The sequence below is a fragment of the Apodemus sylvaticus genome, chromosome 23, assembly GCF_947179515.1.
Source record: "Apodemus sylvaticus chromosome 23, mApoSyl1.1, whole genome shotgun sequence".
Taxonomy (NCBI): domain Eukaryota; kingdom Metazoa; phylum Chordata; class Mammalia; order Rodentia; family Muridae; genus Apodemus; species Apodemus sylvaticus.
This window is the reverse complement of record NC_067494.1, coordinates 43,745,717-43,763,381: the sequence shown is the minus strand read 5'-3', so window position 1 is coordinate 43,763,381 and position 17,665 is coordinate 43,745,717. Positions and strand designations below refer to the sequence as shown.

General features: G+C 46.9%; 1 protein-coding gene across 1 annotated transcript in view; it reads right to left on the bottom strand.

Moving 5' to 3' along the window:
- Positions 1-2,767: 2,767 nt before the first annotated feature.
- Pacrg (parkin coregulated) overlaps positions 2,768-17,665 on the bottom strand; it is a 428,615-nt gene continuing 413,717 nt past the window's right edge. The window contains exon 5 of the mRNA XM_052169795.1: positions 2,768-3,069. Coding sequence (XP_052025755.1) covers positions 2,909-3,069 — 161 coding nt within the window. The 3' untranslated portion in view covers positions 2,768-2,908. The remainder of the gene's footprint in view (positions 3,070-17,665) is intronic.

The following is a 17,665-nucleotide window of genomic DNA, read 5'->3' as shown; positions in this document are numbered from 1 at the left end:
GTGAATAACCACGGAAATATGCAGCCATGGCCAGACGCCGCTCTCTACTTTGTAAGAACAGCAACCGGGTGGGCTGAGAGAGAGGAAAGGGCCCCATGCAGGGAAGAGACATTTAGGTGAGACCAGAAAGAGGCCAGGGAGAGGGGAAGCACCCACTGGGCCAGGGCCCTCTGTGTGTGGTTGTTATGAAAACCTGCAAGGTAGGTGCTATTGAGTACATTTTCGACTAGTGGCTATCATTTTTTTTTTTTTTTAGAGATTTTACATAATCTGCTGAAAGCCAGGAGGTGTCTGTGTGCAGGACTGAGACATCACAGCCAGTGAAGTCCTGAAACTCCTGAACCAAGCCTGGCTTGGTCATCCGCCCATGTCTCTCGTTGCTTCGTTTAAGAAAGATGGAGAGCTGGATGGGTGTTCCAACCCATAGAACACAGTATCGAGTTAGAAGTGGACCACCTAACCCCTTGCTCAACACACCAGTATCCGGTGTATTACCACACACACTGCAAGGAAGCTGTTGTCCTTAGGGATCTAATGCCCAGTGTGACAGATCTCTGTCTCTCTGTCTCTCTCTCTCTGTCTCTGTCTCTCTCTCCTCTCTCCCACCTGCCCTGTGTTTGTATGCGTGTCTGCCTCACTCTCTCTCTCTGTGTGTGTCCATGAATGCATGCATGCATGCGTCTGTCTGTCTGTCTGTTGGAGAATGAAACCCAATGTCCCACATGCTAGGCCTTTCACTTTGATTTCCTTGGAAGTGATTCAGACCGTAGATGTCGGTCTTGGGGTATGGTCAGAGAAAGCAGGCCATTCTTAACTCTGTGCCAGCGAATCAACACAAGAATGTGGCTCGGTCTGCTTTTGCTTTTTCAATCTCTAGAGAACCAAGTGCTGACTTTGTCGTTAGTTTGGTTCTTTGAAAAACTGTCTCACTGCAAAGTGACTTCCGTGTCTGGGTAGGAGGCACCGTATTGTCCTCGGGATGTTCCAATGAGTACCACCCTCTTGGGGCAAAGCGAGTCATTCTTTATAGTCTGTTGTTTTCAGGCTGAAGGTTCAGTGAACATACAACACTTGCATGTGTGGGGGTCATCTCTGGTGTGGGGAGTCATCTCTGGTGTGGGTCATTGTCTACAGACAAGTCAATCTGCACTTCACAGTGGAGGGCACAGGGGGCTCAGACAGGTTGAGGAATTTGCCCAGGGCAGTACATCTAATGGGTAACAGAGCTGGGTGGTCAAGGCTGATGCTTCAGCTCCAAGCCCATACTGGGGCTCCTGGCCAGTCTTCCTGCTTGAAATCAGGAGTGGTGGAGTGAGAGAGGAGATCCTGTAGAAGCCATTCCAGGCCAGCACGCCTACTTGGGGGTCTCCTTCCTTTACATTAGCAATGCCAGGGCCACAGCTGTGCGTGTCACTGGACCTACAGTCGTGCCTTCCAAACGTTATCCCTACAAGTACCTTTGCCCTCTTTCTCTCCCCTAAGCGAGCTCCTGAAAGCAGGTGTAGCGGCCCCATGCTAGAGACTCTGTCCGCGTACCTTGCCCATTCAACAGAATAAATAATGAACTAACTCATTTGCTGAATCCGGTCCTTAATTTTGGAAACGGAAAACCTTAAATAATTAGTGTTGATGATGAGGTCAGAGGGTGGAGACAGGGGGAGCACACGGCCTCTTCCCAGTTCTAGGCAGACATCACACTTGGCTTCAGATGTGAGACCTTTGAGGTTAGGCATTTCTGGGGGGCTGAGCCATTTCTCAGGGGCGCAGACCTCGCTCCTGCTTTATGAAGTTTTTTTGGGCTGAGTTTCAGATGCTCAGAGCGTCCTGCCTGGCATGTCTGCCCCGTCGTGATCCAAGGCTGAATGCCTTACGTTTTGTCTCTGCTTTGCTTTTTTTTTTTTCATTCTCTGCTGAATGAAAAAGTACACGTCCTTTGTCTTTTCTGGACTCAATAAAATTCCAAAATCGATTCAAAACGAAGTCATCAGACCCATGCAGTCATGGAACTGTGAGACCAGAGCAACTTGGAGGAAGCAGGTCAGGGGGGAATCGCTAGGGTCAACATGGATCCTTTCCAAGGGTCATTGAAGGCACACAACCATGTTTGGGGATGATGAGATGCCCCGGACCAACTGCTGGGCGACATGTGTCAACAGCATGCCCAGCCCCGAGACGCCCTGAGATGTGTAGTGCCCTCCTCACGACGGTGGAGCGAGGACTCCAGCCAGCTCTCTCCTTAGAACTAACTGTGTTCCAAACCTAATATTTCACACCTTAACCCTCAACTCCAGCCCCTCCCCAGACCGCTCATCTTCAGCCAGATATAAAGTGCAAGGGCCTTGAAGGCCGGGTTACTAGTCGGTCAGAACCACTGATTACGGTTATAGTTTAGCTTATAATGGGGTGCAAAGTTTTCCTGCTGTAATTGGGGTGTACGTTCAACAGTTGTATCGAATGTCAGAGCGCAACACCTGCTGGAGTGATGCTTCTCTTCCGTGACAGACACCTATGAAGCTCTCAGCACAGACTCTTCCCTATAGCCTGTGAGGTGGCCCTCTGGGGCAGGCAGACATAGCACAGCAAAGGGTGCATATGAAAATTATGGTTTTATTGTCTATACAGTTGAAGGTTTAACTCGGACTCCTGCCTCTATCTGAGCTGGATAAAGAAGCGATTCTCCTCGTGGGGGGAAAAAAAAAGCACAGTACACTATTGTAATCTAAGAAACAGGCACTATTTATGTATCGGAAAGCCTTGCTCTCAATAGGGCTAACAGTCTTTTGGCCCAGAAGCTACTATGTTTGCAGCTGTAGAAAGAGAGTTGTAGAAGTCACAAGTAACGAGATGCTAGGACATTGGGGACAGATGGTTGTGATACCGACGGAGGCTCCCTCCTGCAGTTGCCCGGTCAGTTCAGCAAGCACGACTCATAGGTGGGCACCATGTACTTGATGTTGATGAAGGCGTCCTCCCCTCCATAGCGCTCGAAGGCTTCCAGGGTCTCCTGGATCAGGTCGCCGATGTTCTCCCTCTTCTGCTGGCTGTAGTCGATGCCATCCCCGGAGTTCACTGGATCAGGCAAATAAACAAAGGGGCAGTTATTTCTGTGCAGTGTCCCCAGAGTCCCACCCTGAAGGCCAGGCACTTCCCAAGCACCTGTTAGGAGACAATGACAGGTGACATTTTCACGTTATCTTGCTGAAATGTGAGGCTTGTGGCAACTCCACAAAAAATACCAAAAGGCCTATGATGGTGATGCCATGCCTGAGATCCCAGCATCACCAAGCTGAGGCAGGAGGATCACTATGAGTTTGAAGGTAGCCTGGGCTACATAATAAGATACCCCCCCCCCCACACACACACACTTCTTTTTTTTTTAACAAAGCAACCAACCAATGAACCAGTCCATTGATCAAACAAGGAGAGTAACAAAACTCAAATCCAGGGCAGAGCTAGTGAAAATGAATCTAAAGTAGACAAGTGTGAAAGGATCATGGGACAGGCTCCCTTCCAGGCAGGAGACCGTGTCCACTTCACAGCCCAGTGTACAGCAAACCGATTGCCTGTGGTTAGACCAGGCAGGTAGCCCCGCAGAGCTCACATTAGTCAGGCTGGAAAAGGGTAGGCTCAGCTCAGAGCTGCGGCCATGCCTTTGAAGCTTTGTGGACATGGTGAGTCTTTCCCTTGAGGGCTGGGGACCACAGGGTCCTGTGGTTCTTCCCAGAACTTTGCTGTGGCTGCTCCTGAGTGACACAGGATGGCCCATCGTAGGGTTGTGGCATGCCAGGGAGCTATCGTCGCCACTTCTGGAGTTTGCAAGGCCAGGTCGGCCCCACTGCAGCCCATCCTCCTGCGGCTCATGTTTGACATCTGTGCCTGCCTTGCTGGTGCCATGAATGATCACCTGGAGTCCTAGGTGATCTTGGCAGGCCTCCCAAACCTTCAGGTCTCCCTCCTACTCTGAAAACTCAGGCTGAAGCTCCTCGGACAAAAGGTCCCTGACAGCACCAAGACTGTGAGATATCTGGAGGGGCCCCAGTTCTGACGGAGGTGCATACACACACACACACACACACACACACACACACACACACACACATACTGTGCACCCTCCAGACACCAACATTATCATGGTTTCTGCCTACAGAGTCATAGACATGTTTTCTGCTGCATACACAGATCTCCGAGGGCTTCAGTGTCCCTGTCCCCAGAAGGGAGACATTATTGCTTCTAGGGAAGCTGCTCATGTTGCCTGGTGACACAAGAGCGGGTGACAAGTTGGGCTTCTAGGAGACAGAGGGGTGAAGAGGTGAGCGTGGGCCCGAGGGTGCCCTGGCCAGGGGAGCACAGTTCACCCTGAAGGATCCGCCTCACAGAGGAACTGTTCACTTTGTCCTTGGGTACGGCCTTCAAATGTTTACCCCACTTGATGATGCAAAAACAGTGGAAATTCAATTGTTGCTAAAGATTCCCTTTCCTAAGTTACTTGGGGACATTTTCAAAAGGATCAGGTAGTGGTCCAGACCAGAGCAAAGGTAATAAAGAGGACCCCACACAGCACCGACAGGCGCTATTGTCATCTGATGTTTTCTCCAGAAACTTCTTAGAGAAATAGAACTGTCTGAGACGATACAGAAAAAAGTGCTGTCATTCTGACCACTTTGGTAGGAGCAGAGGCAGGTAGAAATACAGCAAAGTTATAAAAGTGGAGTCTTACGACCGACCGTGGCACGTAGTAATTTCTTCTATAAGGTGAACTTACAAAGGTTTACAAAACCGCAATTTGGAGAGTTCTCTCCCCGTGGCGGATACCTTGTGTAATGGAGTTCAGTCCATTTAAAGTTTGACTCACTAAGTGGCTGGTTATTCAAAATGTCAAACACATGGAACACTTTCCATGAACACTGCTCAAGACCATATTTATCACGTGGGGAGAATATTTATCACCAAGAGAGAAGCATAGTAAAGACTTATTTTTTTTGAATAAAAGCATAACTATCAATAAGAAAACAAACCATAAGTGAACGCACGTTTTAGCAAACAGACTACCATCATCTTCATCATGACTGGCAGGGTGTACCCTAAGCAGGGAGGGCACTGTTAGGAACGACCACACGTGAAGGAGAACGTGAAGCGTCTGCCAATAGGAGCGAGTCCTGGAGTTGAAACTGAGGTACTTGGGTTAGGCAGGGATGGAGGTATGAGGGAAAAAAATTGGTCAGAAACAAAGAAAGCGGCCTGGAGGTCAGGTACCAACAGAGTCGGGTCAAGCTACAGGAGAGCGTATGCTGTGTATGTAATAAGGTTGACGGTTAAGCGCGGTCCTTAGGAAGGAGGTCAATATCCCAGGAGTCCACCTGGAGTGAAAAGTGTCCCAGGAGGTCTTGTGATAATCTCTGCGCCCTTCTTCTTCCAAATGGCCCTCCTCATAAGTACCGGGCCTGCGATCTTTCCCATAGTTAGGGATCTTTCACTCAGTTAGGGAGAAATAGGCAGGCTCTGTTTGCCTCCGACAGTTGAACCTGCGGACACTCCCTGCCCCACAGGCACCTGGAAAAATCAAACTGGTGATGCTGGGCCGTGACAGCTTTGGTACAGTTCCTTCCAGACAAAGATCCATGTATTAATCAGAGGTAAATAGCGCCTTTTGTTGTGCCCGAAAGGTCAAAGACTGAATGGGTCACAGGACAGGCACATTTTTCCTATGTAGCTGAGGGGTTTGGCAAGTCTGCACACAATAGAGAGCTTAACACACCCTAGGATTCACCCCCTTGCCGAGCGAGCGAGGCGGCGACAAGCAACACTTTATTCCGCGGTCTTACTTTTTAAAAAATATTTAGCTGTGGGAGTAGGCTCTGTGGCTTTGTTTGTCTCCGACTGTACCAACCCCAGCGACAGAAGAAAGGAGCAGAATAGAAGGCGCTTGTTTGGAAGGGAGTTGGAGTTACACTATTCTGTGATTGCCGAGTATGCATCATGGGGGCAGAAAGAGACAGAACAGCTGAACAAAAATCAGGGGCCCGCTCCTTGTTCCGCATGCTGTAATGACGACAACGACAACGACACGGGCCATGCTAATGTCAAGCTACGCTGACAGGCAGGTGGGGGTGTCATCTCCATTTTGTAACTTGTGCCGTTCTTGCCCTTTCTTGAGAAGCAGGCCTCGAGGTGCCTCCTTTGCACTCCCTGCTTTAAATGCAGACAATGCCACTGAGAAATGTGTTTGTGAGAACAGGACCCTTAAAATAACACCAGCACCACCAGCCAGGTGGTTATTTACAATGCCAGCTCTGATTAGGAGCTGATATTACTGTTTAGGAAGTGGGGAGCCTGCTTTGTGTTTAGGTGGTTAGCAAGGGACATTGACCATGGGAAAGAGATGTTTTATTTATAACCAAATGAGTGGGGCTTACGTGGAGGGTGCAAGGCAGATTTGTGCCCCTTAAGAAGGGCATTCAAACAGCGGAAGGAGGGATGGGGCCACTCTTAGGGATGCTAGGTTGCAGGAGCAGGCAGCGGTCGCCCAGAGACACTTTCCAGTCCTTTCAACTCCATTTAGCACTTTGGATGTTGAATCTTCTCTGATTATCTGAGAAACGCGCTTCAGCGTTAAACACATTCAAACTCCTCTGCTGTCTGATTCCTGTGCAATGGCTCCAATCTGTCCACTGCTTCTTGGCCCTTTTCGGGTCATGGCAAAATGTGTTTCCTATTTGCCCACTGATGGCATCTCCCTGGGGCAGAGGCTCAGCTCGTGCCTGTCACTAGCGCCCATGGCAAAGGGCAGTTGCATAAGACACATTTACGTTTCACACAGATCTCTGCTGCTCGGCGGACACTGGCCAACAGCAGACAGAGATCGTGTAGACTTTCAATGAAACCTCCCCATGGTGGGTTCAGTTTCTAGACGGTGGAAGCCCAATTCTTCTCCTTCATTTAGTTACTGCTTTCCAGAAAGGAAGGAACACCATCAGAGGTGAGAGACTCAAAGCAAAAAGGTAGGCCAGGTTAGCTGGAGCACCCACGCACGCACGCACGCACGCACGCACGCACGCGCACGCACACTGTTCTTAAGGCAGGTTTGGGTTTGGCTCTGAAGCCTGGCTCCTTGGGTCTGAGCCCACTGTGTACACAGGGAAGGGCCTGCTGGGCTCTGCAGGATGGAGGGAGGAGTGACAATCAGGCCGGTGCCTCTGGGGAGCTCACAGCTGGGGAAGGAACTCTCACAGGTTACCTGTCATATGGAACACAGGAGGAGCACAGGATCGATCGCCAGCTCCTGAGGCCTAACTCTACAGTCTCTTTCCTTGCTACCCACTGGACATGGGCCCTGAGAGAACTCTGGCCCCCTCCCTTTAGTTAGGTGCCCACGGGAATCTTAGGTGAGAGACGGAGGGGAAGAGCAGTCAGGACTGCTTGGACGGTCACCTGGCTCAGAGAACATTCCATTCAGATTTGGGTTTTTATGGTTTGTGTGCTGTTTTTGAATACTCTTTGATGGTAAATGGAAAGATAGTCTCAGGGACAGTCCCAGCCACTGTTACTTGGAAATAAAAAGCCTTATTTAAATCTTGAGAGATATACAGAAAACAAAGAATTGCTGGCTCCCGGTGGTCCTTCCCTGACAAGCAGCAGAAGATGAACTCTGTTGGCTCTTTCTGAAGCTGACTAATAAAAAGGCCCTTTTTAAAGAAAGAAGCATCTTTGTTAACTCTGACACATCATGGCCCCGGGCTGCAGAAGCCTGGCCCTCAGGACTAACCAGGACAGGATCACACAGCTGGGAGCAATATCACCGGTGAGGTGACAAATAGCTGTCTGCCCCACCTCCACCCCTTGGGCTGGGGACAGAAGAGGAGTGACATGACGGAATGGCAATGGAGAGATGGCTCACTCGGTCAAGAGACTTGCAGCCTGGCAACACGAGATCTGCAGGAAAGCGAGAACTGAGTCCCACAATCTGACCTCTGACCTCCACATGCGCCGTGGCATAATAGCTCTACACATCCAAAAGTTAAAGCTGAAAATTAAATCATAAATGTAATAAGAATGCCAAGAGAAAACAAGAACAGAACTCCGGATTGGGGGGAGGGGAGGGAACTCAGATGATGCCTAGACTTTTGTTCCCAGTCTCTCCTTGTCCAATTTTCTAGTTTCTAGAAGTTCTGGCTTTCTGTAGCTCATGGAGCTTAACAAGGAAAGGGATTGGTGTTGCCTCCCAAGTGTCTGACAGGCCTTGAATTGACTGTAGGAATCAGGAGGTGTGCCAGGGACACAGAGAGAGAGCAGTGAGCAGGCAGGACTGAGCTGGCCTTTGTCCTGAGCAGCACCAGTTGTGGAGGGACACTAGCTCTCTCACACCAGGGGCTGAATGACAAGGGAGAGCAGACTCTGAAATAGAGCGCAGCTGAGCACCGTGGCTTGGTGACACCTTCCATGCCGCTGTGTGTGGAGAGCATGCTGTCACAATTAGCCGTTTTGCACACATTCATGCATACTTGAATGTGACCAGAGGCCAAATCCAGACCAGAAGCGTTCCCCAGGGAGGGAATGTTTATTACAAAACAAAGTGCCAAGGTGCCTTTGGACACCAAGGCCATGGGTGCTGGTCTCAGAGGGCAGCCAGGACTCTGGTCCCTTGGGCCTGGGTGAGCTTGCCCAAGGAACACAAAGTGGAATTGAAAATACATCATTGGGAAGAAATGAAATTGTTTCTGGATCAGAAAAGGCATGTGTCTGGTTCTCGATGAAATCACAAGTCCCCGTGACCTCTTGGGGTGTGGTGGCATATAGCTGTGATTCCAATAGAGACCTAGAGGCAGCAGGACACCAAGTTCAAGGCCAGGATAGGTATAGAGAGATCCAATAAAATAAAAGCATAGAAGACTTGTGATTTCACTGTGTGTTATCTGTCTGCCCGTCTGTCCATCCATCTGTCCTTTTGCCATCTATCTATCTATCTATCTATCTATCTATCTATCTATCTATCTATCATCTATCTATCTATCTCTCATTTATATTTTTATTTCTTATGACACCAGTTACAGCTAAAGCTGCCTTCATCCTTAAGTGACTTGTGGTGATGCCACCAGGAGGTAAAGTGAGCCCAGGGCCCAGGTGCTGGGATCCACAGGAAGTTGGGAAGACTATTGCAAATGCCTTTCGGTCACCGAACAACTGCAGATTCTCTGTTCCAAGCTTCTGAGTGACACTCCGCTCCAGGCTTGCTGGATTTAGTGGTCAGAAGACCGAGGAGACCAGAATGGCAATTTCCAGTTTGTGAGAACTGCTGCTTAGGCGGGTACCAGGTTTAGTGGAATAAAACCCACATTTTAAAAAGAAATTTATTTAAATGATAACTTCCAATATTAAATAATGCCACTGAAATAATGTAATGTTTATGTGTTTAGGAAATGTAGATTTGAGTCATTTCCCCCTTTCTTTTGAGATAAAAATCTCATTATGTTGCCTAAGCTATTATTTTAAAAATATTTTATTAATTTTTTGAAAATTTCACACAATAAACTTTGATCTTATTCAATCTTCCTCCATTTCCTGCCAGGTCTGCCTTCTTGCCTACCTTCCCAACTTTGTGTCCTCTTAAAAAATTTGATATATATTATCTGTATTATATATGTATTATATATAAAATATATTTATATATAATAATATAAATATATTCTTGCATGTGGGGTCATCTACCAGGGACCGAGCCTTAAATACTTAAAGAAAACTGATTCTGTCTCTGTCTGTCTGTCTGTCTGTCTGTCTCTCCCTCTCTCACGCACATGCACGCGCACGTACACACACACACACACACACACACACACACACACACACACACGCCCGCACACATACACGCACGCACACTCACACGCACACACAGTTAGGGACTCCATGTCTACCTCCTAGCTGAGCTCCTCATGGGGGTCTCTCTGCATTCATCGTATGAAGCAGGCCTTAAGTTCAACCGGAAAGTGGCTGGCTATTCTCGTGACATTTGGGCCACTATGGCACCAGTGGGCGTGTCTTCCCAGACCAGTCATCATTGCAGCTTGCAGGATTCATGGCTTTGAAAGACTGACACTGTTTCTTCCAGAAGCACACGCAGCACCTTTTGGCAGTGGGAGAAACACTGACCCTTGGAGGTAAGCATCCCATCCTGGAGACCCTCGGGCTTGGCCTGCCCTTGTTTGATGACTGAAATGGATGGTGTCTCCCAGCGATAGGGTCTGACTGCCAAGTAGTAATAGTCTATAATGTCTGGTGTGTGTGTGTGTGTGTGTGTGTGTGTGTGTGTGTGTGTGTGGCTCACAGAGTGAGAACACAGAGTTAACCCCTTCTGGCCCTGGGTTTTCTCATCTGTTACCCAGTGCTGTCTAGTAGGGAAAGTCCCACCCCACTGTTAGGCAATTCCATCTGAACTCCTTCTTATTTACACGCACATATTTATTACGGAGCCTCCACACGGGTCCATCTTTTTTTTTAAAGGTCTTTGTTGTATTTGTTGCTTCTATATTTCCTCTACTACCCTCCTCCATTCCTACCTCATTTAACACTCTCTGTCCCATTATTCTTTCTTCTCCTATATGCTAGTACAATCTTCTGCCCCTCCCTTGAAGACTCTCCCTCCCATGCCCCCTTACTAACCTCTGTGGGTATTCTACATGGCGAAGGATTATGTATTAGATATGAAACACACATATCTAAGAAGTCAAGCTAACACCCACAAAATGGAGAAAGCCAGTGACATTTGTCTGAGTCTAATGTCTCCTCATTCATTTTTCTTCCTATCTGAATGATATTCCGTTGTGTTCGTATACTATATTTTCATTATCCATTTAACGGTTGACAGATATCTAGGCTGTTTCCATTTCCTCACAGACGTGCTTAGGCAAGGGTTGCTCTAACAGAATTTAGAGAAGTTTTTGGAATACCCCAGGTTCAGCTGGATCATGTGAAAAATCTACTTCTGGCATTTTGAGGAACACCCACTCTGATATACAGTTTGTAATCCGACCAGCAGGGACTATCTTTACTCTTTTCCCACATCCTTGCCCGTTTTGCAGTTGGGGAAATAATGCCATTCTCAATAGTAAAAACACAACAACAAAAACAACCAACCAACAATGCAACAAATAAACATCAACAAGGAAGCACAATAAAAACTTTAAGACCCTGAAGAAAGTGTTGCAAAATTACTAGAAGATATAATAATCTCCCATATACGTGTGCATTGGCAAGATTTCTATAGTGAAGATGATTATTCTACCAAAAGCAATCCACAGATTCAACTCAATACCCCAGGTTCAGCTGGATCATGTGAAAAATCTACTTCTGGCATTTTGAGGAACACCCACTCTGATATACAGTTTGTAATCCGACCAGCAGGGACTATCTTTACTCTTTTCCCACATCCTTGCCCGTTTTGCAGTTGGGGAAATAATGCCATTCTCAATAGTAAAAACACAACAACAAAAACAACCAACCAACAATGCAACAAATAAACATCAACAAGGAAGCACAATAAAAACTTTAAGACCCTGAAGAAAGTGTTGCAAAATTACTAGAAGATATAATAATCTCCCATATACGTGTGCATTGGCAAGATTTCTATAGTGAAGATGATTATTCTACCAAAAGCAATCCACAGATTCAACTCAATACCCATTAAAATGCAACACAAGTTTTTCTCAGAAATTGAAAAAATAATCTTAAATTTCATATGCAAACACAAAAGACCCAGGATAGCCTAAATAATCCTGAACAATAAAATCAGGGCTAGAGATATCATGGCCCCAGGTTTCAAATTATACTAACGGGTATCTATCGTGATAATAAGAACATGGTACTGGCATAAAAATGGACACAGTTACCAATGGACCAGAACTGAGGATCCATATGTAAGTCTATATACCAGCATCCACCTGATCTTTGAGAAGGACGCCATTGATACACACTGGAGTAAAGAGAGCATCTTTCAACGAGTGGCACTGGTCAAACTGGATGGCGGGGTGCAGAGGAATGAAACTAGATTCTTATCTCTCACCCTGCACAAAAGTCAACTCCAAAAGGATGAGGGATCCCAGCCTAAGACCCGACACCCAGAATCTAACAGAGGACAACATGGGGAATGTGCTTCAGTGTCTGAACACAGGACAGCACTTTCCCAACAGAACCCCGGAAGCTCAGGCATTTAGAGCAACAACTGGTAAGTGGGATCTCACGGAAGTGGAAATCTTCTGTAGGGCAAAGGACACCATCATTCAAGCAAAGAGGCGGCCTGCGGAATGGGGAGAAATCCTTCCCCACTATATATCTGTATGTGAGCAGTGTCTAGAATATGAAAAGAACTGAGCAAAGGAAACCTCAAGGAAACAAAAAACCCAATTAAAAAACAGGACATGGAACCAACCAGAGTTCTTGAAGGATGAAATACAAATGGCTGAGAGGTATTCGTAAAAATGTTTAATATCTTTGTTATCAGGGTAATGCCAATAAGAACTACTTTGAGATTCCATCCTATTCCATTCGGGGAATGGCTAGGATATATGTGCACATGCACACACACATACACACATGCACACACACACACACACACACACGCACACACTGACAAATCCAAGGCTGGTTTTGGACTTGAGGTTTAGCGGCCCTCTTCCACAACCTCCTGAGTGCTGGGATCACAGTGGTCACAGACTGCCATGTTTGGCTCTTCCTTTGGTGTCAGTGTGGATCCCTTTATGTGAATAGCTTTATCTGTCCTAGGTTGCGGAGATTCCCTTCTCTGGAGGTTGGACAAGGAAGGGGAAGATGACTATGAGATCTGAAGGTCATGGGTGGAAAGGCAGGGAACTGGGGCAAAACTCACTTTCCCACAAGTAAGAGGAGTTGGTTTTGGGGCAATGGTTGAGGTTAACTGCTTTCAGAAACTCCCAGAAATGTTGCCTTTAGGTTTTGTTTATTGCTATTGTTATTGTTATTATTATTATTATTATCATAATCATCATCATTGAAGGAGCTGGTCTTTGCCCCCTTAATCATGGCTATGTGTCATCCCATTGGCAATTCTTGGTGTTTCTGTGCTAGACGCCACACCCAGGCACTGTCTCTTCCACAGCCCCCAAGTCCTGTTGGAGACTGTACCCTGAAGGAAGACTCTGCAGGAGATATTTCCAAAGTCTTGGTTTGTGGTTGGTGTGTGTGAATTAAAGCTGCAGTAGTGTTGCAACCACAAACTTTTAATAACCATTCCAGCTGGCGGGCTGGAGATACCCAAGGGTTTACATCCTCCAGGCTGCTCAGATCTTGTTGACATTAATGAGATTCACAAGGTCTCTTTCCTCTGAAGAAGAAAGCTTTGAAGCAAACCATGGGTGCCCAGCTGGGTGTCCCACTCTTCGCCCCTCTCGTGACTGTGACACTGAAGCTGGATGGCCCACTCTCTGCTTCTCCCTGACGTGGGAGCTGGGGACGGAAGCAGGAAGCTGCTGAACCATTGCCCCTGAGGGCTCCGGAGGCCCCTGGTGGACGCCACTCATGGAACTGAAATGTTACGGGTGTTGGCCAACAGCCAGCTTAATACCCAAATCTCCGTCCCCTAGACAAGGGATGCTTCTAAACAATTGTCATTTTCCAACACCAATGTAGCTGTACTTCTCTAAGTTCTGGTGTGGGTGAGAAGGCATGGGGTCCCAAGGAACGTAATCTGGGATAAAATTCCTCAGTAGCTGGGATGTGGGGAGAATCTGGGGGGAGTATGGGGAAGGGGGAACATGACCGGCATATATTGTATGAAATTTTTTTCAATTAAAAATAAAATAAAATTCTCTGTAACTTAGCAGCTGTTTGCCTTGACCTTAGTCACGGCCTCTGTTTAAGAAAGGGATGAACCTTCACCCTCTCTCCCTACGACACCTCTTTAAACCATTTCAATATGGCCGTGGACAGGTGCTGCCAAAGGATGGCTCGCCGTCCAGCAGACAGCTTCTCCCATCACAGCAGCAAACGCTTCTCCAAAGCAATTCATGAATCCCGACCACACCAAGTTCGGTTTTTAAGTCAAGCTCTAAGAAAACTTGAAGGGAACAAATGTTTACCAAATTAATTCTAGTCAGGCAAGAGAACACTGGTCAAAATTCAAATTATTTGTTGACACACTACCACATGCTGTCTGGGCCCATGGTTTCAATGTTCGTAAGGCTTAGTAGTCCTTAGTATAGCATAAGTTTTTTACATGTCCAGTTGAAAATGCTTTGGTCAAGACAACAACAACAAAGGCAAATTAGAGTCATCATTGATTAATGACTGCTTCGATTTGGATGCCATACTGAGAAAAAAAATGGTGAAATTACTAGCTTATCCCTGTCTGGAATAAATATATCTTATAGTCTACAGTCAGTGGAAGGGTCAGAGTTCAGGCTTTTGAGGTGAGAACTGATCTCTTTTATGATCCCAGCAGGTACTGGACTCCATGAAGCTGGATTGTCCATGGCATCTCCCATGGTGGGCACTGGCACATCTTGGCCTCGTGCCTGTGAGAGGGGTTCGCTCCCTTCCCTTCAGCGTGAGCAGGATGACAAAGTCAGGGAACACTCGGGGAATTGTAGCGTTAGTTCCACATTTAATCTTCTCATCCTTCGAGCATTTATTAGGCTTTACGAGTCTTAGTTATGGCCTACAGATGAGGGGCATCCAGGGCTTCTGGTGTCAATGGGAGAGATCATGGCTGCTCAACTGAGGCTTGCCTAGGGGGCCAGGTGGGGAGCTGGGAAGTAGGGACCTTCTAAGGAGCTGACTGACCTTCTGATCGCTTTCAAAACAAACGCAGAGCCTAAAGGAGAGCCACAGGTGGTGGGAACTTTCTGAATCAATGTTCAGGGTTTCCAATTTTCATGAAGATGGGGAGGCTATGGTCTTCCTGTGAGATGCTCAGTGAGACCCCTATGCTATGTGTAACCCTCAGGTGGAAGACGCATGCCAAACAACCACTGCACAGTCTCTCCTTTTCCAGAGGGAAAATTATTATTATTATTATTCAATTATTGATTATTATAATTTTAATATTATTAAAATATTATCATTAAGATATATTATTATTACCATTATTACTATTATTATTATTGTTATTATTATTTGATTATACTTTTTAAAGTAGCCTTTGCTCTGGAAAGCAGAAAACTTTATATCTGTACGGAGCTTGTAATTAATATTTAAGTTTGGCTTGACTACATTTCTCTTGGAGTTACTTGGTCATTTCTAGTCATCTTGACTAAGACTAAAACAAATGATGTTTTGTTTGGAAGAACTTGCAGAAGGCTGCTCAGGAATGATGTAAAGTCACTGGGATAATTTTAGCTGCCTGTGGCCTGCCGAGGTGAGCCTGCATGGCAGAGGTTGACAGCACCTTCTGTTTCTGCACAACACCACACCACAACCACTACTTCTTAGTCTTGTGGTTTCTGTAACTGAGGCTTTCTTAAGATGTTATCCTCAAATCGAGTACTAGTCTGAGTTCTGCAGAATTTGATTTCCCATGTTATGGTCCTTAGAACATTCACCTAGACAAATAGCTTCATTGGAAAAGTACATCCTTCCCAGCATGAGGACCAAAGAAAGCATCCTCCCGCCCCACCCCATCCAGAACCCATGCAAAAAAAGTCGGGTGTGGTGGCACGCTCTAGCAGTTCCAGCATTGAGGAGACAGAGATGGGTGAGATCCCTGAGGCTCGTAGGCCGGATGAGCCGACTTTGTGAGCCCCAGGCATGTGAGAGACCCTGTCCCTAAAAGGATAAAAAGCAAAAAAGTAGACGGCACCTTAGGAACGGAACTGGGTGCTTGTCCTAGGGTTTCCGCGTGTGTGAGCATGTGTGCGCACACACAGACAAGTGAATGTAGGAAGAGCTTTCATCTACACAATGATCTCAGGGCCCGAGCCACCTCGTACCCTGTATAAGGGTGCCTCTCGAGGGGATCTGCCAGGTGACAGCCTGCGTCCAGGGCACAAGGCCCAGAGCTGAAGGCTTGAATGGTGCGATGCACGATTTGTGCTACTTTAAAAAAGCAAATAGATGCGCGCCGTGATTGCGCTGGCATGAAGGAGCCGTGTTGTGCTGCTCCAGCCTGTCTATGCGTTAGACTTTGCTTGTTGGGGACGCGGCTTGCATCTCAGCTCGCCTCAAGGACCCACCTACTCTTTGAAAGTTCTGAAATGAATTTATGAGTACAGAATTTGAATAGATTTCCAAGCCATTAGCCAGAAATTTTATAGAGTGGAAACATTTCTCATCAAATGAGCTCAATTAATGCAAAAAATTATATATTTAATGAACAAATCAAAGCAATCCACTGTGCTAAACTGAGCTAAGTGCTGTAAGCAGGACAGAGCTAACACCCTCTGGCCGCTCCTAAGTGCCTCAGTTAAAAATAACCTTGAACCAGCTTTCAAAGCTCTGGAAGTCAACTTTTATCAGCTTCCATGTTGGTGAGTTAGAAGTGACAAGGGACATTCACCAAGTGTCTCAATGCAGAAGCCTGGGGCTTGCATAGCAACGGTGTCACCAGTGTCCAGAGTTCTGCTGAGTCCAATCAAAACTTTTTGAGGACATGCATGCACACATGTGCAGACACACACACACACACACACACACACACACACACACACACACTCTCGCAGGGGGGGAACTATAGAGGAAAATTAATATGTGACCATTTAATTTGCCAGAGCAAAGTTGGATTTGTACAAGAATGGACGCCAGAGCTTGTTGGAAACTCTGATAAGTGGAACACGCTGACGCGTGAGGAGACTTTTGAATAAAGAATGTTTGTTTGCCTGAGTTACATTTTTATCTCCTGAGATTCTTGAGCTGAGCATACCCAGTTGTTTTTTTTTTTTTCCTGAACCTGGACTCTGTCCAGATGAGTGGGGACAAAGACAGCATGGTGACAAAACTATGGCTTGGGGGACAGTCAAGAGGATGCAGGCAGACTTGGTGCTGACCCTGCATAGCCTGCTACCAAGTTTCTCTGACAGAAACGGCCTTGATGCTCCCAAAGATGGAGGCTAAGATAACTAAGATGAATGTTGTATCTTTAGTGCTATCAACGCCTACTGAAACAGGTTGGTCATTATAACCTCCCATCCACTACTCCTCCACTACGGCAGATTATCCGTCTTCTTGGATGGGCAGGGAGAGACACCAGTGAGCACCATGTAGTCTACATTTTGCCTTCGTGTTTGATAAAAAGGCTCATTCCATAACTTCAGAGGGTTGCAGTGATGTTGAAACACGGGGTTGGGATTCCTGTGTCATGATGGCGTCCAGAGCAGTGGGGTTAGTGTGGCCTAGGACGTGTGTGATCACCTACTGGGTGCACTGTCACTGAACCGCAATTGTCGGCAGCCTGGACAGTCATGGTCCCTGGCAGTAGGACTTCACATGTCAACAGGTTCTAGCTTAAGCGTACACTCATAATTTCCTCCTCCGGACCTCGGCAGTCCTGGCGTCTAAGGGAATGTTTCTGTTTTCCCACCTGTGGTAGGATTGGCTGGATGAAGGCCGATGGTTCAGTATTGTGCCGTCACTAACTCGACTTTTCGAATCTCAGGAACACACTCGGCCTCTTCTTATTTCCTTTATTGCTGCTTCACTGTGAGAGAGTTGC